Consider the following 24,188-nt stretch of genomic DNA (forward strand, 5'->3'; position numbering starts at 1 on the left):
GAAGGCAGCCCCACTGCCGTTACCACGGCAGTCGCTCCAGCCCCCTACCCCCTCCTCCCTCCGCGCCGCACCTTTGATGCCGGCCATGGCGCCACACCGGCGGAGAGGCTGCACGCCGGGAAGCGGAACTGGCACCAACCCGGAAGCGGAACGGCGCCCGAACGGAAGCGGAACTGGTCCTCTTGAGGGGCGGCTTCCGGCCGGGGAGCGTGCAGGCACCCGAGCACCGCCCTCTCGTCGCCTATTGGTCCTGCCGGCTTCTGGGCGGGACCTGAGGGCGGTGCGCGCGCGGCCCTGAGGCCCCGCCCCTTCCGGCAGGGCGGAGGGCTGACTCACCTCAGGGTTGTCATGGCGGCGGCCGCTGTCCTCCTCCTGCTGTTCTGCGCTGCCGTCTGCCCCGCCCGAGGCTGGGACCAGCCGGGTGAGAGCCGCGGGGGCCGGGTGCGCCTCCTCGAAGCCCTCCCGGCTGCCCTTTCTACCTCTCCCGTCACCGCGGTGGGGTGGGGGTTCTCAGGCCCGAGCGCTGCCGGGTTAGCGGCGGCCTGGTACGGGGGGAAGGGGCGGGCCGAGGCCTGCGCCAGGAGGGCTTTTGGGTTTGGGCTCCCTTTAAATCGGCTTGGGCCGCAGTGGTAATTCCATAGTGGTGGTTCTGCGCTCGGAGAGAAATAACGCAGAGCCCCCTCTGAAGGAAGTGGGAAGTGCTGCCGTGTTCCTCTGCTTCTCTGGCGCTTCTTAAAAGTTTCATTTTCACGCTGTTGCGTCTTTTGTATTGTCAGCCTCTTCTTGAGAGGAGGCCCTTGTGGCTAAGGGGAACGCATTTTGGTAAACACTGACCCTTGTTCTACCTGTTTCAGGGAGGGTTCTGCTGAGGGAGGTACAGGCGCTAACTCTTCACAGAGGTCAGTACACGACGTCCCGGCGGACAGCTGCTGTCCCTCAGTTACAGTGCACAGGAGGCAGTGCTGGATGTTCGCGTATCCCTGAGGTTGTTCAGTGTTACAACAAAGGTTGGGATGGCTATGATGTGCAGGTAAATGTTTAAAACTTGATAAACATGTAATGAAGCCACCTTTCCCCAGGCTTAGTAGCTTCTGAAGGAAAAAACAGTAATGGGCTAGGGTGTCGGTGCAGTTTGCTTTTTGCTAGAGGGCCTTTGACAACTAAAGCCTAACCTAAATACTTTTTTGGGTTTTGATTTTCTAGAACTACTGTAGTTATATCTTTGAAATATCCCTGAAGGCTGTAATGTAAAAACGCTGCATAACACACCTTTGTTCGTTTTAATTAAAATGTTGCTTGAGTTGATAAAATCCAACTCTTGTTAACCCTTGAGGATGCTCTTGCTTTTGGTATTGCTGCATATATTTCCAAGTTTTAGAGTAGAAAGGGCTATAAATATTTGCATCACTTACACTCTACCTTTTAAAAACTAAAGTTCAGACTTCTGTGACTACTTCTTGCACAGTAGTACTTCAGTCAGCTATTTCAATAGACAGATATGTTTATGTTTTGTTAGCTATTCCCTAGGCTTCTGCCGACAGATTAACCCGGAATCAAAGCTGCAGATAGTGGTTAAAACTAATACAGTAATGTAAAAGTACAGTCAAATTTTAATTGGCAGCTGACAATGCTGTCCTGAATTATTAATCTAGGAGCTACGTGGTTTTTTTCTTTCCAAAATGTGTGTCACTTGCAAAATATATTACAAAATATATGTCACTTACAGTTAGAGGTGATACCTGAGTTCAGATACTTCAAGGGCAGGTGAGACTGAGGAATCTGCATATGTTCAACTGCAGGATTGTAATTTGCTTGTTAAGTGTTACATATGAATGCCTAATGATGTCTGTCCCAATTTCTTTTGACTTCCGTGTGGACACAAGTGCAATTGATTTCAGGCTTCTGTATTATATTTTTGTAGCTGCCATCTAGTTTACGTGGGACAGGAATTTATTAATTAACTGTTGCACAGGGTACAGGTTATTTTTAGAAGTAGTATTATACCTAAAGAAGGGATACTTGAAAAACCTGTTCAGTGTACAAAACCAAAATCTTCCAGAGTTATAACTTCTGTGTTCCAAAAGATCAATTTTTTTTAACTTTTAGGATTTAAAAAAACATTCTTACTTAATTTCGAATTCCTAGTCCTTTTCAGAATAAGAGTGGTCAGAAATTTCTTACCCCGTGGCCTTTTACATGGTTTGTTATTAATCACAGCTTTATTTCAGAGCGTATTTGGGGAAGCAGACAGGCATTTTCAGCTCTGGAGCAGCAGGATTTACGTTGTATTGTGTTTATATTTTCAGTGGCAGTGCAAAGCAGACTTGAAAAATACCTACCGTTTTGGACGACTTGAAGTGAGCTGCGAAGGCTACGATTATCCGGATGATCCTTACATCTTAAGAGGCTCCTGCAGTTTGCTGTTCAAGCTAGAGCTGACTGAGGAAGGCGAAAGGAAAGCGAAGAGCTCTGGAAGCTTTGGATCTGGCTATCATCAGTCAGGGAAGGATTCTTCTGATTCTGGTGTTGGAGCAATTGTTGTAACTGTTCTTCTGGTTCTTGCTTTTGGAGTATACAAGCTCTTCCTCAGTAACCAGCAGCCTCAGGAGAGTTTTGGTGACAGTGATGGATTCACTAGGCCTTTCTGGCAGAGTCAGCAGGCACCTCCTCCTCCTGGTTTTAAGTCCAGCTTCACAGGTATGTCTCTGCGCCATTTATAGTACTAAAAACAAGCAGAATCATGCTGTTTTATCTTCAGTGAGTGCAGGTGGGGTAGACTTAAAGCCAATGCTTTGGCAGTTGACTGCTTAATTGGCTGCAGAGCCTGCAGTCAGCTTTGCTTTCTGTTCTTTGTTCAAAAGTGAAAATAAGAACTTGGTTTCCCACAGGCTTTCAGGGCAGGCTGTGCAGCAAGCTGCCCTTTGAACCTTTGAAAATCCATCTCTCCACACTCTGGAACCATTCTTTTCATACTCTCTGAAATACGAGGATTGTGACAGGGAAGAGTAATTTTCATAAGTAATCTGGAAGAGAGAATAGTCTCATGCAGGCAGAAACAAACTCATGCCAGAGAAGCACTTTGAAACTTTACAGAAGGGTCTTTCAGCTGTTGGGCTGCCAGACCCCTGATTTCATTGGCAAAACAGTTGGAGCTGAGTATCATGTAGCAGTCCTCTGTTTGACCAACAGGTGCTGCAGCGCCGTCCCAGTGGTTGAAAGGTCTGGTTCCCAGAACAGAGAATGGTGTCTGTGAACTATCATTACACCACCCGAGTCTCATGTGGTGCCTTTCCTCTGAAGGTGGAAATCTTATAAGCAGGGACAAGGCTGCTGCTAGGAAAAGATGCACTCACTATTTTCCCAGAAAACTGGTGACTTTCATCTCTTAATAAATGGTCTGCTTTTAGATGATCATATGTCGTAAGGGAAATAAACATTATTGATCTGATATCTGATCAACTCCTTTAACCCTGTGAACATGTGAGATGTTCACAGCACTGGAACTCAAATTTATACCCTGACACGTTGTATCGTCTCCATCTCTTCTGGTTTGGATTTTTTTTTTTTTTTGTGAGATAGAGAAGGGATTCCATCAAGTAAATAAATAGCAAGGATTAAATTTACTTAGTCAAAAGCTTATATTTTAGTAATGCTTGTTCATGCTTTCTTCTGGGTTTGCTCAGTCCACTCGGCCAACAGCAGGTGCCAGTATAACTCTTCTGGATGCCCTTGTGCAGGGCACGTGCAGTGGAAAATTAAGGGCGTTGGGCATCTGTGTTACCAGTGGCTTTGCAAATTGGTTTCCATGTGGTTATTTCAGACTTGAGTCTGTCTGTGCTGTGTGTGCATCCGTGACCTCATGCCACTGGCGTTACTGTGGTAGTTACGAAGAGCCCTGGTCATAAGGCAGGGCTCTGTCACGCTGGGCACAGGCAAAGGAAAGTGAAGAGTTCCTTTCTTACATTCTGTCCTGTCCTGTGTGGATTAATTGCACCGATGCTGTTTTCTTTGCAGGAGGCTGAAATCTAGCAAGGGTAGGGCCTAGAAAATATGTTTTCTTGGTGATTACTGAAAATTGATACACTTAAAATGCACATGGGAAGCCATACGCCTAAGGTATTTTTAATAATGAGCGTAAATGATTTCTCCTTGGATTTCAAGGAGAAATCTAACACCACCTCACAAGACGAGCTTAACTCTTAAATTTGATCTGTCAGCTTAACATAAGAATTGCAGAGATACCTTTGTAGAGCCCTCACATTTGCCCATTGCTTTCAATGCACGTACACGCAACAGAGTATTGCTCTCAGCCAATACTCAGCAGCCACGGGGCACTGAATTTTGGTGGCAGAGCAGAAGCACGTCTTTGAGCGTAAATGTCCAGGTGTTCCAGGAACACATTAGTCTTTGAAAATCTGGACAGTAATGAAAAGCAATGTTGTTCACTTATTGCTGTTAATATTTAATTTGCCTCATTTAAAATCCCCGTAACATGCAGAGTGCATCATGTGAAACTTGTTTAGCTAGCCTATCTTAATTAAATTCTACCTTTTTTTTTTTTTTTGTTAGTGTTTTGACATGATCCTTAAGGTTTACTTCAGATATTTCAACAAAATATGACTCAGTTTTCTGAGTCAGTGTTCAACCATGTTGCTTTTGAACAAATGAGTTTGTTCATCTTCCTGGTTAACATCGTTGTTACAGTAAATGAACTACTATTTTTTGTTCCAAATCAGCACAGTTTAATGGGTGTATCATCCCAATGAGAGTTTATCTTTCTCCCAGTGCATTCAAAATGAAATTCAACATCAAATCCAGTGTAGACTTAAACTGATTTATTTAAATTGTTTGTTTATCTTCCATGGCTTCAAACAATCCACACCAGTTTGAAGACAAACCAGGCCCTATGTAACTTTTATGTACAAAAATCTCTAGTCCACTTGTTTAGGTGGACATATTTCATGGTGACTAATGTTTTCTTCAGTCCTTGCCTTTTATACATCCCTATGTATTAAACTTGTGATTGAGCTTATTCTTATGTATGTGTTTTTGTCTAGGGCAGAAAATTACTCTATTTTGGTTTTGCCTCTTCTCTTTTTGTTTCTAAATGGAAGATGTTTGGTTCCAAATCAGAACCTTGGGTTGTGCAGGTCCCATGCAAAAAATCTTTGACTCTCTTCCCCCCATAACCTGCTTGCAGTTTCATCAAGGTATTTGTCAAGCTTGGTGACTCATGCATAATAAAAACTTTGCAATGTGATTGCAGTTAGTGTGTCTTGTGATAACAAATGCCAGACTAGGATTACCAGAAACAATACAAAGCAATGTTAGCCGTTAGACTGAGCTGCTGTGCAGCTGTTCTGAGTGAGATTACAAGTGGTGAGTCTTAGTGGTTAGTTCACTATTTGGTCTTACGTACTCGAATTCTGTTCATGAGTCTGCTCCTGGCCTGCTGCGTGACCTTGAGCAGATTAGTCTTCCTTCATTACCTTTTCTATTTTTCAATCTAAATTGTCTGGTTGTAAATCGGCAGGCAGGGACTCTGCCATTGTTTTGCAAATATCAGGGCTGTGAGATTGAGTGGAAGATAATTTTTAATGTAAAACTCTTTACACTAGTGTTCGTTTCTATTTTTTTCCTGCTTTGCGAACTGTGAGGCCTTTCAAGCTGAGCTTGGTAAAGAATCTACTGAAATCAGGAGAAGTTTACTGCCTTGATTTTCTATTATTTTTAACAGGGGAGAGTCTTGTTGCAACAGCTGGCCTGAGGATTAGGTGCCACTAACTGTTGTTTTCCATTTTCATTTTGGTTAAGAGGGCAACGGCTTTGGGACTTATTCCAGTCATGAAACCAACTCAGGACCAGGATTTTGGACCGGATTAGGAGCAGGAGGCTTGCTAGGCTACTTGGCTGGCAGTAACAGGTAAAATATGCATGCTATCAGATTTTAAGTATTTAAGCTTTCAAGGGGTTTGTCATATACTGTGTTTACATTGTTTCTAAGCTTTGAGGCCTGTATTGTTCAAGCTATAAAATCCTATGTCTAGAAAAATTTTGAGAATTAATCTATAGCTCCAGCAGCAGAGACATTTTAAGCATGTTTCTGGGTAAGAGTTGAGAATCAATCTATAGCTCCACCAGCAGAGAGACATTTTAAGCATGTTTCTGGGTAAGAAGAATTGGGAGGCCAAAGGTACTTTATTCTGCTTTAGCTGATTACTCTGACCTGGCATGATGGCCTGCAAATGTAAAATGAGGATCTAAATATCCATCTACAGACTGCATAAAAACACAGATAATAATTGTGAGCATAAAACCATCTGTAGATGGGTCTCTTGTGTCAGTGTCATCTTTCCTAAAGCAGTCTGGATGGCAGTTGCTCTTCTGTGATAGTCAGTGTGGTCAGATTAAACAGCCGTCAGCCTACAGTCCTGTATATGGGAAATCCAATGGCTCATGCATGGAAATCCGAGAGGTGTGGTTTTCCAAAGTATTTGTAGGTCAGATGTAAGTTGTATTTTGGAAAAACAACACAAAGAGCATTCAAAAGCAGTTTCCCTGCTGGAGTAAACATCTGCTGGTCATATTTGCTAAACACTTGTAAACGTTGAAAATGCATCATTGTCAGATAAACAGTTTAAAGAGAGAAATCCTGCCACTTTAGGCATCACTAGAGAAAATACGTGGCTCCTGCAAGGAATCTTTAGAACCCAAGCAGTTTCAGCTATTGATCAAATAAGTGCATGTGTATCAACTCTAATCCTGTAGGAATGCAGTGATATTAGTGCATTAAATATAACCACATATGACTTTTTATATTTTGAGAGTAAGATCATGTGGAGAGGAATGTGTTACAGCACCTTCCTCCACTCTAAAGGGTTTTTTGGGTAATGACTGGCGCCTTGTCAGAGTTGCCTGTTTATTAAGGAAGTAAAAACTTAAGTGTAAGATAATTTCTAAAGTGTCCAATGTGTGATCTTGATCACATAGAGTCGAGTAAGGTGAAACTGAGACGGTGATGCAGCAGTAGAAGTTGTGTATGAATTCACTTTGAGTAAAGCTTTAGAGGTTGAAAGATCGTATCTTAGATTCAATGATCTTAAAGGACTTTTCCAACCAAAATGATTCTATGATCTTGTTTTATTATATTAACTCCACTAAGGATTCTTAAAAGGTATAATATATTAAAGGTGTTATTGACTTGCTATTCCTTAAGTCTTAAATACATGACCCTTGTGTTTAAGCATTGTATTTATGTATTATCTATGTACAGGTTGGTTCCTTGATTTCCACACACCCCATTTCATTACTACCTCTTGTTCAAGATTAGAGCCCTAACTGAATATTTAACTCTAAATACATGAACAAGCTTTCTGGCTTGGGCTTCTTTTCTTTAAAACAGACTTTGGTCAGTTTTTCTTTTTTTCAGTCATTTGAAGTGATGTTGAAGATGCCGGTGCTGATACTGTTGTGAGGTGGCTATTTGTAAATTTCAACAACAGGAAATTCCATAACCACAGAAGCAAGTAATTTAAATCAGTGAGTCAAAGGTCATGATGTGTTAGTCTTACTGATACAACCTTTTCAAAATAGTTAACGGAACAGAAGGAAGTTTTCTTTTGTCTTACATGGTTGGGATGTAGGTGTAGCCAAAAGGCATTTAAGCTTCAGATTTCAGGTCTACTTCCTTGTCTGACAGAATCTAAGGTCAGAGTTTCAGAGAGAAAAAGTTCCTCAATTGCAATTTTTAGAGTTCTTTATCCTTTAGTTTCCTTCTGAAAGTCTACAGAGGTTATCATGACAACACTGAATATCCTTGCTCTGAATGTGTTAATTACATTAAATAGGGAGGCTTCTGGCTTTGAAACAACTGCGTGCTTACAGTTTTCCCTCAGATGCAGACCCCTTGTTTGGAATGGTGACTTCTTAATTTTTTCTTAAGGTCACTAATGAAGCCTTCCTTCTACTCTGTTTCTCATCAGAGCACAGCCATGTTCCCCACATTACGGTATGCGGACAGATCCCACACCTCCAATGAGTGGGCACTCAAGCAATTCCACACAAGATGGCAGTTCAGGAACAAGAACTGCTTCTGGTAAGGCAGAATATCTTTTTACCTCCTGAAGCTTGAGAGACTTGGACCTATCAAAAATACACAGGTGTTAGTTGAGGTTCAGCAAGCATTCTTTGTTCTATTTTATCAATCGGTTCAGGTAGAAGTGTAACAATGTCCCCTATTTCTGTTTCCTATGGAAGTAGGGCAGCATAGTGGTGCATCAGACTCCCCACAGGTCTACAACGGGCATGGTACCCCCAGCGCTGGGTTTGACTTCACCTCCAAGGTGCATTAGTTTAAGGCTTTCCCCTTTGGTGTGCACCACACATGCCCTTCTCTAGCAAACATGTGCAAACGCGCTTTCTTTGTAGAAAGCAGGTTATCTAATCTGCAAGAACAGAATCTTTTTCAGGCTAGTCAGCCCACAGTTGCTTGCTGTTCTGCTTTATGAGAATCTGTTGAACTCATCTCACTTACCACCTTTAACCTTATTAGGAAAGGCTGTGGTTGACGCTTTTTTTTTTTCTTTGCAGGCTTTGGTGGCACAAAACGAAGATGAAATGCTTGACGTTATTACATCTGAGTGATTGAACTAATCCTCCCTGTGTGCTAGCACTTTTTTTATTAGTGGTGGGCTTCAGAAGTGGATATGAGGTGTGAAGGACTAGGCAAAGAAATCCTCTCCCTGTGGAAATGTGGACCCTCACTCTTGTTTAGGGTATTACAGGTGCTGGAACGTCCGCTATTTCACAACAGCAGCTTCTCAGAAGATTGAAAAGAAACTCATCCAAGTTAAGAAGAATGATGTTAACAGCGCCTGTCTATTTGTCTGTACTTGAGGGATTATGGCAATAGTAGCCTTATCAGATTTTCAAAGCAAGGGGTGTTGCTCTTTGAAACTACTTTTGTTTGTCTTTGTAAAATTCATGTGAACATTATTGTAAGTGCAATCAGTTACTTGGGTGTTGGGGTTTTTCCTTAATGGGAAAGAGCAAAACCAGAGAGAGAGAGACAGGCCAACATTCATACAATGTTTGTATCTGTGCTATGTGACTACTGGAGCCAAAATTGGCATATTCAGGGACACTCCATGTTTTAGGGTTTATCCAGGGGGCTGTGCAAACCTGGGGGAGTTTGTGTATAAATTATGAAAAAAAACCCAAACCAAACTAAAAACCCAGAATGAGACAAGATGGTCCTTCTCTAATTTGGACTGAGGTCGTTTAAATTCAGGTAGCTACAGACGCTTCACCCACACTGAGACTCCAGACTGTTTTTTTGATGGTGGATGGTAGCAGTGCTGTGAAGACTGGCTTATATCTCAGTCTCTGTCCAGAACACAGTAAACCAAAGCTGCTTGTTGCAAAACTGAAGGGAGCATTCTTAATCCAAAGCTGGTGGTTATCTCTAGAACATAGTAGACCTTGAGACTAAGCGACGAAGGGACATTGAATGTCTTACGGGATGTAAACTTTCCCAAATGTACTTTTTAAAAACAACATGCTGTCAAAGAGTAGAAAGCAGAGAGACCTTGCTGTGTTCTGCGGTGACATTTTGGGGTTCTGAAAAATGTCTCTCGGTTCTTTTGTGATTGATTGTGGCCTGGGAGAGGCATCACTGAAAAAACCCAGAGAAATTTCTCAGGATTGGGCAGGAGGAAGAGTGAAAACGGGCTGCTTTACCTCCAGGTCTTCTCGAGAGGCTAAGCTGTCCTAATACAGCTTAGAAGTGTGTGTGCACAGCTCCTCTGGGCTGGCAGCAGTCTGAGAAGCCAAGCTTTCACTCTTGTGAAAATACTGTGTCTGGAAATTGATGAAAAACATTACAGCAAAAGCAAAGCACTGTTTTGCTGATACAAGCTGCGTCTCCACAAGGAGATTTGGCAGCTGTGGTTAGTCTAGGAAAGTGACATCAGCGTTACTCATCAAAAAGCAACTATGTCCATCTATGAGTACAGAAATAATTGGCTCAAATGATAACACCGGAGTTGAATGTCTGGCTTAAGCAACAAAAATCCCATAGAAATCTTTAAGAAGTTGACAGAAGCTACAAAAAAAGTACTAGAGCTTGCGCTGAAAATGTGAAAATCTTGATAAAATTGATAACTTGAGGACAAAATCACTGTGGTTTGCTGCTCAGAGCTGCTTGAGGACTGGGGGGGGAAATAGCGTCATTAACAGCCTTCTCTATCAGCCTAGAAAGCAGGGAAATGTCAAAGACCTTATTGTTGGCCTATAAGAAAGTTTTAATTTTTCTGAGGAAAAGTAGATGATAAAGGTTTATCTTTTTGACCAAATATAGCAAAATAATGTATTTTAAATGTGGAGTTCTTATCTTTAAGTGTATTCAGGTTGAAACTTGTCAAGTCACTACTCTTTCTGCCAACTAATTACAATAACAATGAAACTGGAATTTTGCTAACTGGGTACTTTGAAGCTGAAGCTTACTCTCAAATTGTGAGGTGTTATGAAATGGTTTTGACAATGTTTTCATTTGTATTTATTACAGTTTCTGCATGAAATGTGTTTTGATGCATAAATCTGATGAATTACCATAGTTTCTGAATCTGTTTGTAGGATATTTTTGCTGTTCCCTTTGATAAAGTAATGAAATAAGTGAATAAGGAGTATTTTTGTCTTTAAAGTACTGTGTTGGGGCCTGCAGGGATGGCACTGTCTGTTTTTCAGGGGTGGCTGTGTCTCACCATCAGCCTCCTGGGTGGTGTAACAACATCCTTTACCCCCCAGACACAGAGCTCGTAAGCTGCATATTGTTTCAATAAAGTAAAACAGTGCTGGGAATAGAGTTATTCTATAGATTGGATTTTCAGTAACAAAATATTGAAGCCTGTAAGGAAATGAAGGATTTCTTGTAAATCAAGGTTTCGCATCTGAGTCTGCAGAGAAGCTCCATTTTGTTGGTGAGTTTCCAGTTTTACAAGGTGATTATTGAAACCTTTCAAAAGAAGTTATGATCACTGCTGCTGTTCCTGGTTGTGGATAGAGCAGAACTCTGCCCTGGGACAGCAGCTGAGGGATCTGCTGCTTCTCCTGGGAATGTGTCCCTGCTGAGCAGAGGCAGAGCCTACAGAGGGAGGCAGTTCAACTTCTTGGCAGTGGTCATGTAAGGTTAAACAGAGACCTGCAAACGCCCATGGCAAAGTTTCCTTCTGATAGCAAAGATCAAGGCTGTTGGTGAGGCTCCTGAACGAAAAGAACTTGTGGAAGGGCAGCTTAGAGCTCATAGTTGTGACACACTTTGAGCTTCCTTCCTGATCTGGAAGGTCCTCGTCTTCCTTCTGCTCCTGGACAGGTTTCTGGCAGCATCTTCACAGCGACTTCGTAGTTGCAAGGCGTACGTAAATGCTTAAACTGCTAAATGCTGCTGCAGGGTAATTGCAGTTCCGCTTGGCACCTGGGACTACTTCTGCTCCTACTCTGACATGACTTACATCCTCGCACGAGGCTAAAGCTCATTACCAGGAACGAAACTCCTGGTTTTTACAGCTGACTTCCCCTGGAGCATGTGATGAGAAGAAAAAAAAAAAAAACAAAAAAAACCATGCAGAGAGATAAGCTTTTTTTTTTTCTATGCCACTGCGTCTTGTGACTCAGCTCCCAGGTCAGATGTTGGCTGGTCCTGCAGACTGTCGTGCTGTGCAGCTTGCTCTTCTCTCCGGGGGTGCAAGGTGTGGGGAGGGAGCTTACTGGTGAGGGGAGCTGCTATGTTGTTTTGTAAAAACAATAAAAACCTTCCACCATCGTCACTTTACATCAAGCCAGGTGGCACGATTTCCAGCACTAGGGGTTGTTGCACGGAGAAATTGCTGGAATAAAGCAGCAAGAAGCGGTGCCGGCCTGCGCAGCCCTCTGAAAGCTCAAAGTGCAGTGTTTGTACTCGGGCTGGTGTCCCTTAGTGCCAATGGCAAGTGGTGTGTTTTTCCTTGCAAATGTAAAGCAAATTTTTATCAGCTCTTAATATTTTCAGAGTGCCTACCAACCAGTTATTCTGGTATGGAAATAGTCCAGCTGCCTCCAAAGTATATGAGCAAACCCACAAAAATAAATAAAAACCCTCTTATGGAGATGCAGCCCGTACTGACAGACAGTGCTGTTATCTCGTGTGTGTAATTAAATGTATTTTCAGGTCCCTTGTCCTCTTTCCTCACCTGCTGGAGCAGTTCAGGGTTAAGTACTGCTTGGGAGAGGCTCCACATCCCTCCCCCTGTTTTTGTTGAAACCTCCTGCAGCTGATTCTCTTGCTTTCCCAGTATAGTGTCCAGCTACAGTAGTTTTCACTTTCGGACCTCTCCTTTCCTATGACAGCTGTGTTTTGCCAGTGCTGATGAAAATAGTCAGCAGATTTCTGGTTTGGCCTGTATTTCTTACCTCCCACTGTCTTCCATCTTACAGTCCCCTCTGTTCCCGCCGAGTGTCAATGTTTCTTCAAGTGAGGAAGCGACGAGCACTTGCAAAAAAGTTGATTGAGGTGGGAGTGACTGGAGTGGATTGAGGTGAAGCCAAGGGAGGAAGCTCTCAGGCGGTGAATTGACCTTCATGGGCAGCATGTCTGTGAGAAGAACTTTTTTCAGCCTTCTGCCAGAGAAGGAGTTTTGTCCTTGGCTGGAGCAGATGAAGAACCAGTGAACTGGCAGCATGGAGAAGACCTGAAAGCATCCCCTCCGTCCTACCTCGGGAACGAGGAGGGCCTTTATACCAGTATAAGCAAGAAGCTGGCCGAGGGTGTGCTAGCTCAGCCATGTGCTAGCACGTGGAGTGTCCTGTAGGTAGGTGTTTAAAGATGTTTAAAGCCATCAGATGCTTCTGGAAATGCCACAGTGGTAGTGCCAGGCACAAGGAAGGGGACTTGTCCCTGCACCCGTGTTTCTTCCATGCTGCAGTGTGTCTTGGAATGAACTGGGAAGGCCAGAAAGGGAAAGCGTAGCACGTTTGCACCTGCAGCAGCCACAGCCAGGCTTGCAGGTGGAGCAGTATGTCCTGTCGGGTCACTCCTCTCACACAACAGTGGGAAACACCAGGCAGCTCCAATAGCAGCTCTACCAGCTTTATTTTGCTGGCCTTGAAAGTTTCATCCTGCATTCTTAAAGAAGTCCTAAGAGCAGTTATTGGCAATATGCATTGATACCTTTTGCTCTGAGGACTGTCTCGGCCATAGCCCAATTCAGTTCTCTGGTGGAGACAAATCACTGCCTGCTTAAAGACCAGGTTCTCGGAGCTACCACACAGGGAATTTTTGCTCATTTACTGGATTTGTCTTGACTTCCCTGGCACTGAGACTCCTGTGCAGTCTTTCTGTGTTCGGATATCATTGTACAGGATCCTCTGAGACATGGTCTTGAGACCATGGCCCCTGCTGGCCATCTTCTGTAGGTCTCCTGTGCTCTTGTAATCAGCACGTGGGATGGTATTCGTTGAGGCAGCACTGGAATTACCAGCAATCCAAAATACCTTTTGCTGCTGCTGGATAATGGGAGTTATTCATCTCCCAGTCAACTCCTGTAGGTATTTTCTTGTCATTTAGCAGCTGTCAATGCATCGTGTCTGCTTTAATGGGCAGAAAACAACTATGGTTGAGGGGAAAAAGGAAAAAAAAAAAATGTCGAGGTGGGACAACTTTGCAGAGCCGACCTTCACACTGGAAATACTTTATCAGCATTCTTTTTCCAGGAGGAGGAGGAGGAGTGCTACTACTTTATTATTGCTGCTTTACTATTGAATAATACCACCATTGATTCCTGCGCCACTCCAGCAAGAGTGGGAGACCAAGAACTGTAACAGGTTTGGTGTTCAATAAATACAGACCTATTTGGTGCTCTTTGTAGCTTGATACACAGCTTGTAAAGAGATGGTAGCGGAAATAAGTGACATTAGATCGGGGCAGAAATTCATGTGGCTGCAGCTTAGGCAGAAACAAACTGATCTGTGCTGTTTCTGAAGCTGAGATTAAAATCAAGCTCAAAGTAGGCTGGAACAGCTCAGAAAGTTGTTCCCCCGTCTTCAAGGAGATCCTGCTCTGCACCAACTGTCATGTGCTGCTGACACCTACTGTCAGCAGTGAAGTCCTTTTTTCTTTAGGTAGGCAAATCCCAGATCCTCATCCTGACTATCAGCAAACCAGCCAGGCCCCTGGGTTACAGCCCAGTTTGATTTTCCCTCGGTGTGCTTGGCTGGTTAACTCCTCGCGTTCTCCTTCCTAACAGGTGGAAGGATTTCTTTCCTTTTTTTCACAGGGAGCTGGGGATTAGTCTATGACAAAGTGAATGTGTACTATAGAGCTGAAACAGTGCAAACAAAAGTGATGACAGGAAAATGAAGTCACACTCAAATCGAGTAATCCAGTTCCCCCTTAGCTCAGCTGATGCAGCTGCTAAAGAGAAAACAGGGTTTGAACATTTGGGGGGTTTTACACTGTGAAACTGCTTTGGGTACAACTGAGAAACAGAACTTTCTGCAGCAGCTGAGAGAGAAACGCAACGCAACCCATCTCCGACAGCCCCGAACCTCAGGAGAGCAGGGGGAGAGCAAGGAGCCCCAGCCAGGAACTTGTGAGCATTTCTAGCCCAAACCTGCTGCCGAGGCATCTGTTCCTCTCCAGCCTTTGTTTGCTCAAGCACCTGAGAGGCCCCGTGAAGTGCTACCGCCATCGGCCCAGCTTGGCGGGGCTCCAGGCCGAGAGGCTGCGGGTGAGGGAAAGCTGTGTTCCATGACCTTGGCACAGCACGTCAGCAGAGGCTGGGGAAGACAGCTGAGCTACAGGAATGTTTCGTGCCCCGGAATGACAAATGAAGCAAGGGTGAGGAATGGCCAGCAGTGGAGATCCTTGACAAATAACGTGGGATGCTCTGGCCTCAGCCAGAGGACATACTGGAGGGTGGTAGCCTTGTGGTCTGTGCACACTAAAGGAGCTGCACCCCCCAGTCTGCCCATGACCTGTGAGGACACCATATACATTCAGCTGTCAGGTCAGGCCAGCTCTGCTGTCCACTGCGTCTCCTCCCAAACATATGCCCTAACCATACATTTTCACAACCCTGCCAGCTCAGAGATACACGCACCTCAAAATCCAGGCCCTCTGGTTTACGAAACTCCTTACCACAGCCCGCCGTGAAGGCCGAAACCAAAGATGAGATGGAAAGGATTAGGCAATTTCTCAGGAAGGTAAACACGTCAGCCACTGAGCCGTTATGTGGCTCAAAAATCCCTAGATCTTCAATTCCAGAAGCAGAAGTTGTTAATGGCCTCCACCAGTCAGGGTACTGGGTAGAGGGAGCTTTCCCCCAAGGCAGCATGACAGCTTTCACATCCTTATCTAGGAGGACTCTCCTGGCACAGCCTCCAGTACAGCCAGCTAACGCTAACTGCTAGCTGAAAAGTCCTTTTCCCAGCACCATTTACTGAAATTCTGCAAGCAGCACACCTGCCATTGCACTAGAGATTTTGCTGGTGGAGGTGGAAGGAGAGAAGAGCACAGATATTTTGCATTCCTGTCCCAATATATATTCTTGGCAGAAAACTTAAATGTAGACCAAAACTTAGTAATAAATTTGGAAAAGTTGGTATAGCATGCCTGTTAAGCTGATGATTTGAATAAGAAGTTACCCTTACTGTGTTCAGACACCTTCACACTTTGCAGCCAAGGCTACTAAACAAGTGTTAATTTTTCAAAGTGCCACAGGAGGGCAAGTAACATTACGGCCTGCCTTCCTGGAAAGTTTGTGCAAGAAACATCAATGTTAAGATTTTGATGATGAAATAAACCCCACATTCTTTCATCTCATTAAGTGGCCTGATTTCCTGCTGAAATCAGGAGAAAAGGCATGGTCAGCATTTTGGACAGCTCTGCCATTTTTACTGAACACCTTAAATAAACAAAAGGCCAATTATTACGTACTTCATTTGCGTTTTAAGAGACAGTACTGTAGTCTGTGCTATATTACAGCGATCACATGACATCTAGATCTACAGAACAGATCTCATGGATCATAACAAATAAAATCTCAGTGCATTACTCTGCGTTTCCACCTGAGACAGGGATGTTGCAGGAGCATCTTCCAGCCATAGCAGCCTGCTTCTATAAGCCAGGTGAGAACTACAGGGAGAAGAAACATCTTTTATTAACATGAAACAGAGCTTGAATTTTGCTTTCTCTTAATTATCTCTCTTCAGCAAGCTTTTTTGGCTTATTTTTCCCCTCACAACTTACCATGCCTCTTAAGCCCACCGAGCTCAGATGACCGCTGCATCTGTCCCAGAGGAGGTCTCCGAGCAGCTGGCTGGCAAGGGGAGAGTTAACAGGACTGGCATGGTTTTCCTATCCTGCAGTAGGGCCTCAGGGCCCCAGCACAGACTGGGAGGGGAAACCAATCAGACTGGGCACCACATCCCCCCCAGTAAGACACAGTCCCCATCCCTCCGGGCCCCAGAGAAAAGGCTGGGGCAGGGATCACCCTGCAGGGATGGGTGGGGTTCCTTTCTTAACTTGCAGGCAGAGTTTCATTAGTCCAAGATGAGCTGCAGAGATACTAAAAAGAAAGAGTAAAAAGGGACCCCATCTTGGTCAATGGGCGAAGGGGCAGCTGTTTCTGAGAGCTGTTAGTGTGAGGTTTGGTTTTTTGTTGGTTTTTTTTGCCTGGCTTCTAATTCAAGAAAAAAAAAAAAAAGACAATAGAAAAGACACTTTCTCTGCACAGAGCATTGAATTTCCCATATTTAAAAGAAATGTTAGGCCTCGCGTAAATCTGGGCATTTGCCAGTATTGTGCTGGTGTGGCTGCACTAGTGAAACCTCTCTTGAAACTGTGCTGCAACCCCACAGCTTACCCTGGGAATGGAAAGGCAAAAACCAGCCTCGGGGGCTTTGTCCAGCCGGTAACTGGGTGTCCTGCCCTGTGCAGCTTTCCCAGCCCCAAAAACCACAGCATCACCAAGAGTTAGAACTTTGGAAAAGCCTGTAAAACTCCAGGGAAGCGTGCAGAGAGCGTGCTTGGGAAAATGCTCATGCACTTCACTGACTCTTAGGGATTATTTCAGGCTGGTGAAACGATGTTTCTGTTGACTGAGCAATTACTGGAGGCGAAGTGGAAAGGACACATAGTTTATATGTTTATTTAGGCTATGTTTTCAATTTTTTCCCTGGGTATAGTTGTGCTGGTGCAAACAGCAAAGTCTGGAGAGCTGGACTGGAGTGAAGAGTGACTTGATACAATGAGATTGCATCCTCACGTCTTCTGGAAAAAACAAACCTCTGCACTGAAGCAAGTAGCAAAGATGTTTTTACTACATCTCTACACCTAATGCTGGATGTATTTCAGTCTTACAGCACGATTTAGGGTAAACTCCCCTCACTACTGTCCAATCCAACCTCTTTTGTCCCTTGGTACTGGAAAGGTACAGCTCTTCCAGAGTCTCAAACCCAGGGTGAAATATTGCCTGGTGGTCAGAGGGTGAGCTTGTGCTGCAGCAGGAGGGAGAGCAGGCAGTGGCTTCTGCGCCGGGGAAGATGCAGCAACAACTTGGTGACACAAAAAGTGGAGGAAGAAAGTGCTCAATCAAATATGGGGTGAACATGGAACACGCCCAATGGGTTTAGCTGAGTAAAGCTTCCAAGACAGTGGGCACAGGGATGCCTGGGGAGAAGCAGGAATGAGGGGGTTGTGGGTTAAACCCAGAGGTGTTCAGGAAAGTCAGGCAGAAGTTCTGAACCCGAGGTGAATAAACCAGACTCTTCCCAGCAGGAGAGCATATGTGCAGCATGGAGTTCAAGCTGCTGGGAATGAAGGGGAAACCAAGGTAGACAACCCATGGTGAGCTCAGCCTCACTGCACAACCACATATTCTTTCTGAAGAGGGCCTTTCTCCTCCCTTATTCTTCCTCTCACCCAGTAATTGCCAATTACATCTCTCTCCCCCCCACATAATCCTTGTCATCTCTGTCAGCTAGCCAGTTGCAAAGAGCAGAGGGCTCTTGCTTCAAAAACAACTTCACCCCCAGAGAACTGTTGTCAAACACCAGGCACCATCCCCTACCCTGCTATCATCCATGACAAAAGATGTACTGCTCCAAATCCGGTTACACCAGTGCAAACTCCTCTCTGCCCATAGAAGAAAGCCTTTTAAAAACTTTTTTTATGTGTTGCCACTGCATCTCTGTTTAGGCTGTGGCATCGTAACTCCAAGGACAACATTGCCCTCCCCTCCAAACAGTTACTTGGGCAACTTTATTTGTCTGGTTTAGAAGCCGGGAGCGGCTGCAGAGAATTGGGTGCTGTGTGCCCAGCCCTGACACCAGCTACGGTGCTTCCAGCTGCAAACTGGAGAGCAGGTTTTCCACAGCTCGCTGTGCTCGCCCTTCAGTGGCCTGAAATCATTTGGAAACCCAGCTGCCTAAACGGGAACTGTGTAAAGCCTGGTGGCACAAAATGAACCACGCAGAGCATCTTGCAATGAATGGGAGGTGAGAGGATGTGTTTGTGTCAGGTTTGTGCTGTGAGTCAGATGGTTGTGGTGGGTTAGCTCTGGCAGTGGCAGTCGGAACGCTGGGTTTACTGCTTGGTAAAATCACAGCCACAGCAGTCAACAACAGGCGTTCATTAGGAGACTATGTAAAAGCTTGTGAAAATAGGTAGAATTTTTCAGCCTGCTTGCTTGTAGAGAAATGCCCTGTGAGTAGAAAAATTACTTCCATTAAGTACTTGTCTGAAGAGTCTTTTCCTTATTTGAGCATGATAATATGTACTGTAGGAACTTAGAGCTTTGCTGAAGTTGCTCCTTCACAGCACCCACTGCCACCCGAGCAGGTCACAAAGCTGTAACAACAGCAAACTGTTCTGTGTAATTTTCTGCAAGAGCTAAGAATGAGTAGCTGAGTCTGGGTATCCATCTGTAAACTGACATTCCCACACACTGACCCTGCATTACATTCATTTTTAGGCAGAAGAGCTAACGTGGCATTTCCACTGAGCCTCTGAGGTGGGATAAGCTGGCACCGCTGGCCAAAGAGGAGCTTTTTGGAGAGGTTGTTTGAACAGGAACTGATCCTGTTCACCACACAGATGCAGCAACCTTCTTGTCGGAAGGAAGGAGGAGATGCCATCGGAGAATTTTACTGACTATTCGAAAAAAGTAAAGTATTCAGTTCCCGTCATCAGGAGGCTTGCATATCCTGAAAGCTTTTCAAAAGGATTAAAACCAGAATTTTTGAAATGCAAGTGATGCTGTATAGGGCTTGAAATTTTGGCCCTATCGGACCTTCAAACAGAGGTTTGTTATAAGGAGCAAATGGCAGAAAACAAAACAAATGGAGACCTTTTTTAATCCAGGCAGCAATGCTTTCTCTCCTCTAGCACCAAAAGAGAGTCCTCTCAGAGCACAATACTGCAAAGCCCATATATCCTGTGGTGCTCTGAATAGCTTTTTAGAAGTTCATTAAAGCCCACATTGTGTTTTTAAAGCAAGTGCTTGCAGGGTCTATTTTCCTGGCAATGGAGCTATTAATATATGTTTTCTAGGACAGTGGAACCATAAACACATTTTTAGAACATTAGCATAGACAGTTACAGCAAATTGGCGTACTTGCAGAGTACAAAAGTTGAGAAATCTGGTCAGACTGGTTTCTGAAAGGCGAGAGGGATCTGTGTTGAAGTGATAAACATTAAAATACTATTAAGATAACATTAATAGTGGCGCTTTCAGAGAAGCCTAAGCAATTTGGTCACTCAAAAAAAAACCCAACAAAAATAAACCAAAACCAAAAACGCGGAGGAAAACTAGACAGTGAAAAAACCCCCACCCTTCCAGGGAATGAACCTTAAATGGCACTTATGTCAAATCCAATTGTGAAATTATACACAAAGGAAAGAACCTAAGTTCCCATAGGAACCTCGAGTCATCTAAAATGCTTTAACAGTTATAAATGCAGCGCCTTTATTTTCATAACAGATGGATGTTAATATTGAAGTATGCTTTCTATTACAAACCCAGTTTCAGCTCCCTGCTCCCCGGCTGATCCAGAATGGAAACAATCCATCTTTGCATTAACTTCAAGTTTCTTGTTTTGGCAGAAGTTTTTATTTACTATTGCTTTTTTTTTTTTTTTTTTTTTTTTTTTTTGCAGGCATTACAGGCTTTGATGTGGATCATTTCTTTCAGGATATATATTCACATTCAAGCTGCTCGAAAGCATCCTGACCACAAAATAATTACTGTAGCCACTTCCGTGTGCTGCTAAGATTTCTTGGGGTGCACATGTGGGATTTTTTGGAAAGCACTGGAGAACTAACAGCACTTGACTGCTGGCTAGCTAAGGAGTGGTGTAACTTGAGATTTAACCTATATGTCTGATGGAGCAGCCTCTAGAGTTAAGGGGTTTAGTGAATGGCTCAGGCTTGACTTAGGGGCAATGTTCAACTTCAAGCTCAAAGGAGCTTTTCACCAGGGAACACGTCTTTTGTGTTGGGCTGGGATAAGGAGAGCATTGAGCACAGAGCTGTCTGAGAATAGGGCAAGTTCTTCAAGAAGAGAGGTAGGCAACAGTGATGTCAAAACCGTTTACAGAAGCCAGACTAGAAGTTGGGTTAGATTTTTTGGAGCCAGTTGCATCCATATCTTTTGGAAAGGCAAAACTCTGATGTGAGCCTGGCCTCCCATGTGCTCAGGTTTCTCTGCCTGAAGAGCAGCTCAGAGCTGCAGCCTGCACCAATAACAAGGCGCAGCTGTGTTCCAGGCATCCCACTCCAAACCGGGGGAAATTAACCTCAGAGCAGGAGAAAAGACACATGGGGGTTGCAAAAGCATCATCCTTTGGCAAGGAACCTAAGGTTAGGAATTTTGGGCAACTTTCAAATAAGTCCGTAACATAGTACATATAAATCCATATATATATATATATAAAATATAAATACACAATGTAACACACCTGTATTGTGCAGTTCCTCTTCTGGAACATATGGGAGTATATATAGGGGTTGGAGAAGGGAGCTTGCCCTTAGGAACCAAAAATACGTAAGAAGTAGTAGGGTCAGTTAGGAAGATCTGCAAGCATAGTTGGCATTTCTGTAACTGCTAATGAATGAGTCCTTAAAAAAAGAAAGTCTTCTAGAAATGTAAATTGTGAAAGGTGTTCAAAAGTTTTCCTAAAGATGTGGGAAACATTAAAACTCCCTTAAAATGACTCAGAAAATGAAGCCTTATTGAAAAAAAAGTTAGGTTTGTAGGTTATTTATGTGTGTTGCTAAGTTTTACTCAGAAGCTTTCTGAAAGCTAGAAGCGCAACGTCACCATTAAAAGAGCACTGAAGTCATGCAACAGTCCTCTTTAATACTTTCCTGAAAAAAAAACCCAAGTAAAACCTCCAGCGTAAACCCCAAATCACCATGGGCCTTCATCAGACACTGAAAAAAAAAGAAAGATCATAGAATCATTGAATGGTTTGGGTTGGAAAGGACCTTAAAGATCATCGAGTTCCAAACCCCTGCCATGGGCAGGGACATCAGGTTGCTCAAAGCCCCATCCAGCCTGTCCTCGAACTCTTTCCAGGGATGGGGCCTTGGACAACTTTTCTGGGCAACCTGTTCCAGTGTCTCACCACCCTCACAGTAAAGAATTTCTTCTTAATATCTAGTCTAAATCTACCTTCTTTCGGTTAAACACGTTTCCCCTCATCCTATCGCTCCACTACCTGATAGAGTCCCTCCCCATCTTCCCTGTAGGCCCCCTTTATGTACCGGAAGGGGCTCTAAGGTCTCACTGGAGCCTTGTCTTCTCCATGCTGAACCACTCCAATCCATCTGCTTGAGTGAAGAGCCAACTCATGACTGAGGGGTGGTGGTGTGTTGCACTGACCGGTAACGACACGTGGCTGTGGCGGGCACATAGGCAAGGAGGGTGGCAAGGTGGCCACCCCAACCAACCCTCTGCTGCGCTGGCCAGGAAGGGTGTTACTCACCATCACATCTTTGGACTAGTCCTAACATCTCAATGTTTGTCTAAATATTGATTTAAGTAAATTGATGTGGGCTTGGATTCTGAGAAAGACAGATGGGAGTGCCTCTGAAGGAGTCACTGAGCTGTGGCCCTGCCTCCCACCACCCAGTACTCCAGCACAGATACAATTTGATTAAATTAAATACCGTGCAGTTTCTTTGTAGCCAAGCACCCCTACCTCGCTTTAACGCCATCAGGGGATTAGTTTGGTCAGAGCCTCTACTGACAACAGTTAGAAAAAACCCACAACTTTCAAAACCCAGGGAAGGAAACTCCATATGAAACCCCTCAGCCATCTGGGGGAGAAGCTTCAAAATGTTCCACAACTTGAAACGCGGCCCAGGAGTGTCAGCACCAGCTGGGCTCAGCTGAGCTGGAACTCCTGTTGGGATGCAGACAAAACAGGAACGGATCAGGGATGCTCGTTAGACACCCCATTTAAATATCCGACAGAATATGTTTATGATGATTCCTGATGTAGTTTGAATTCTTCAGAAAAAAAAAACATCTGCTTTTCCCCGGGTTTGCGGAGAAGTTTGGGCTTTGCTTTGGTGTCGGCCTGGTGGAACAAGGAGAGGGGTTTTTTTGCAGCCTCCCGGTGACGTCGGCTCATTAGGTCAGCTCCTGCTCAACAGTCTGCGATTTACAGGTTGGCTCAAGCTGAAGAATTTCAGGCCCAGGGTGACTCTTCAGGTATCGACATCAAGCGCCCAAGAGCAGGAAGAACAGCTAGGAAGAGTTTGGGTTCCTCACGTGGGATGGGAACTCATGGCTGACCTGGTCAGGACCAGCCACTGCTCCTGGGCTCCCAGTTGTAGGGACCAGTGAGGGAACACAGCCGGGCTCTGCAACAGCAATGGGTTGGGCGTTTTTCCCCCTAGTTTTGGGGTGGCTGAAGGAACTAAGGTAGTTTAGTCTGGAGAAAAGGAGGCTGAAGGGAGGCCCTATCACTCTCTACAACTACCTGAAAGGGTAGGGAGGTGGGGTGCGGTCTCTTCTCCAATTAACAGGTGATAGGACAAGAGGAAATGGCCTCAGGTTGTGCCAGGGGAGGTTTGGATGGAATATTAGGAAAAGGTTATCCACTGAAGGGGCTGTTAAGCACCGGAGCAGGCTGCCCAGGGAAGTGGTGGAGTGGTAGGGAGGTGGGGTGCGGTCTCTTCTCCAATTAACAGGTGATAGGACAAGAGGAAATGGCCTCAGGTTGTGCCAGGGGAGGTTTGGATGGAATATTAGGAAAAGGTTATCCACTGAAGGGGCTGTTAAGCACCGGAGCAGGCTGCCCAGGGAAGTGGTGGAGTCACCATCCCTGAAGGTATTTAGGAGGTGGGTCAGCATGGTGCTGAGGGACACGCTTTAGTGGTACCTTGGCAGTGCTGGGTTGACGGTTGGACTTGATGGTCTTAAAGGTCTTTTCCAACCCGAACAATCCCGTGATTCCATCAGGAGGCATCACTGCCTCACGGGAAACCTGCCCGGTCGGGACAGGGACAGGATTGACAGAATGAGATCTTTTTCTCGATTCCGTGAGGGTGGTGCATGGCCATTCTCAGATGATGGAGCGACTTGTTATCGGTTAATTGCGATAACGAACGAGGCTCTGGCACGCTAACGAGTTACGCGACCCCCGAGCGGTCGGTGTCCGACTTCTTAGAGGGACAAGTGGCGTCCAGACACCCCGGACAGAGCGGTAACAGGTCTGGGGTGCCCTTGGGTGTCCGGGGCCGCTCACCGGCTCAGCCCGTGACCACCATCCGCGGGGGAACCCCGTTAGTGGAGGGGGACGGGGGATCGCACTTCTCCCCCGTGAACCGGGAATTCCCGCAGTGTCCCGGTTTGGGGGTGCTTCCACCGCACGGGGGGCGCGGGGACCACGCTCAGCCGCCTGCCCCACGGCCCGCTGCAACCCCACCGTGCGGCGGCTGGGGCCAGATCCGGCGGGCTCAGACCCCCCCGCACCCCGGGGCTGCCGGTTCCACTCCCCCAGGGGAGGCGGAGGGTGATACACGGGGGGCCCGCCCCCCCACCTCACCCAGAGCCGCCGTGCGGGGCGGGGCGGTGCCGGTGCGGGGCGGTGCCGCCGCTGCGCGCTGTGTGCTGGAATGCGCGGCGCCTCCCGCCCCGCCGCCGCCG

The 24,188-nt window shown here is 45.2% G+C and overlaps 2 protein-coding genes across 2 annotated transcripts in view; one reads left to right on the top strand and one right to left on the bottom strand.

Annotated features, from left to right (window-relative positions):
• LEPROTL1 (leptin receptor overlapping transcript-like 1) overlaps window positions 1-198 on the bottom strand; it is a 4,748-nt gene extending 4,550 nt beyond the window's left edge. The window contains exon 1 of the mRNA XM_014945474.1: window positions 72-198. Coding sequence (XP_014800960.1) covers window positions 72-87 — 16 coding nt within the window. The 5' untranslated portion in view covers window positions 88-198. The remainder of the gene's footprint in view (window positions 1-71) is intronic.
• A 100-nt stretch (window positions 199-298) lies between these two features.
• On the top strand, window positions 299-10,682 carry SARAF (store-operated calcium entry-associated regulatory factor). The gene is made up of 6 exons (XM_014945238.1): window positions 299-421; window positions 855-1,030; window positions 2,307-2,697; window positions 5,815-5,923; window positions 7,983-8,095; window positions 8,590-10,682. The coding sequence occupies exons 1-6, from the start codon at window positions 349-351 to the stop codon at window positions 8,613-8,615; spliced, it is 888 nt and encodes a 295-aa protein (XP_014800724.1). The 5' UTR covers window positions 299-348; the 3' UTR covers window positions 8,616-10,682.
• Window positions 10,683-24,188: the final 13,506 nt, after the last annotated feature.

Source organism: Calidris pugnax, unplaced genomic scaffold, assembly GCF_001431845.1.
Source record: "Calidris pugnax isolate Ruff unplaced genomic scaffold, ASM143184v1 scaffold15, whole genome shotgun sequence".
Taxonomy (NCBI): domain Eukaryota; kingdom Metazoa; phylum Chordata; class Aves; order Charadriiformes; family Scolopacidae; genus Calidris; species Calidris pugnax.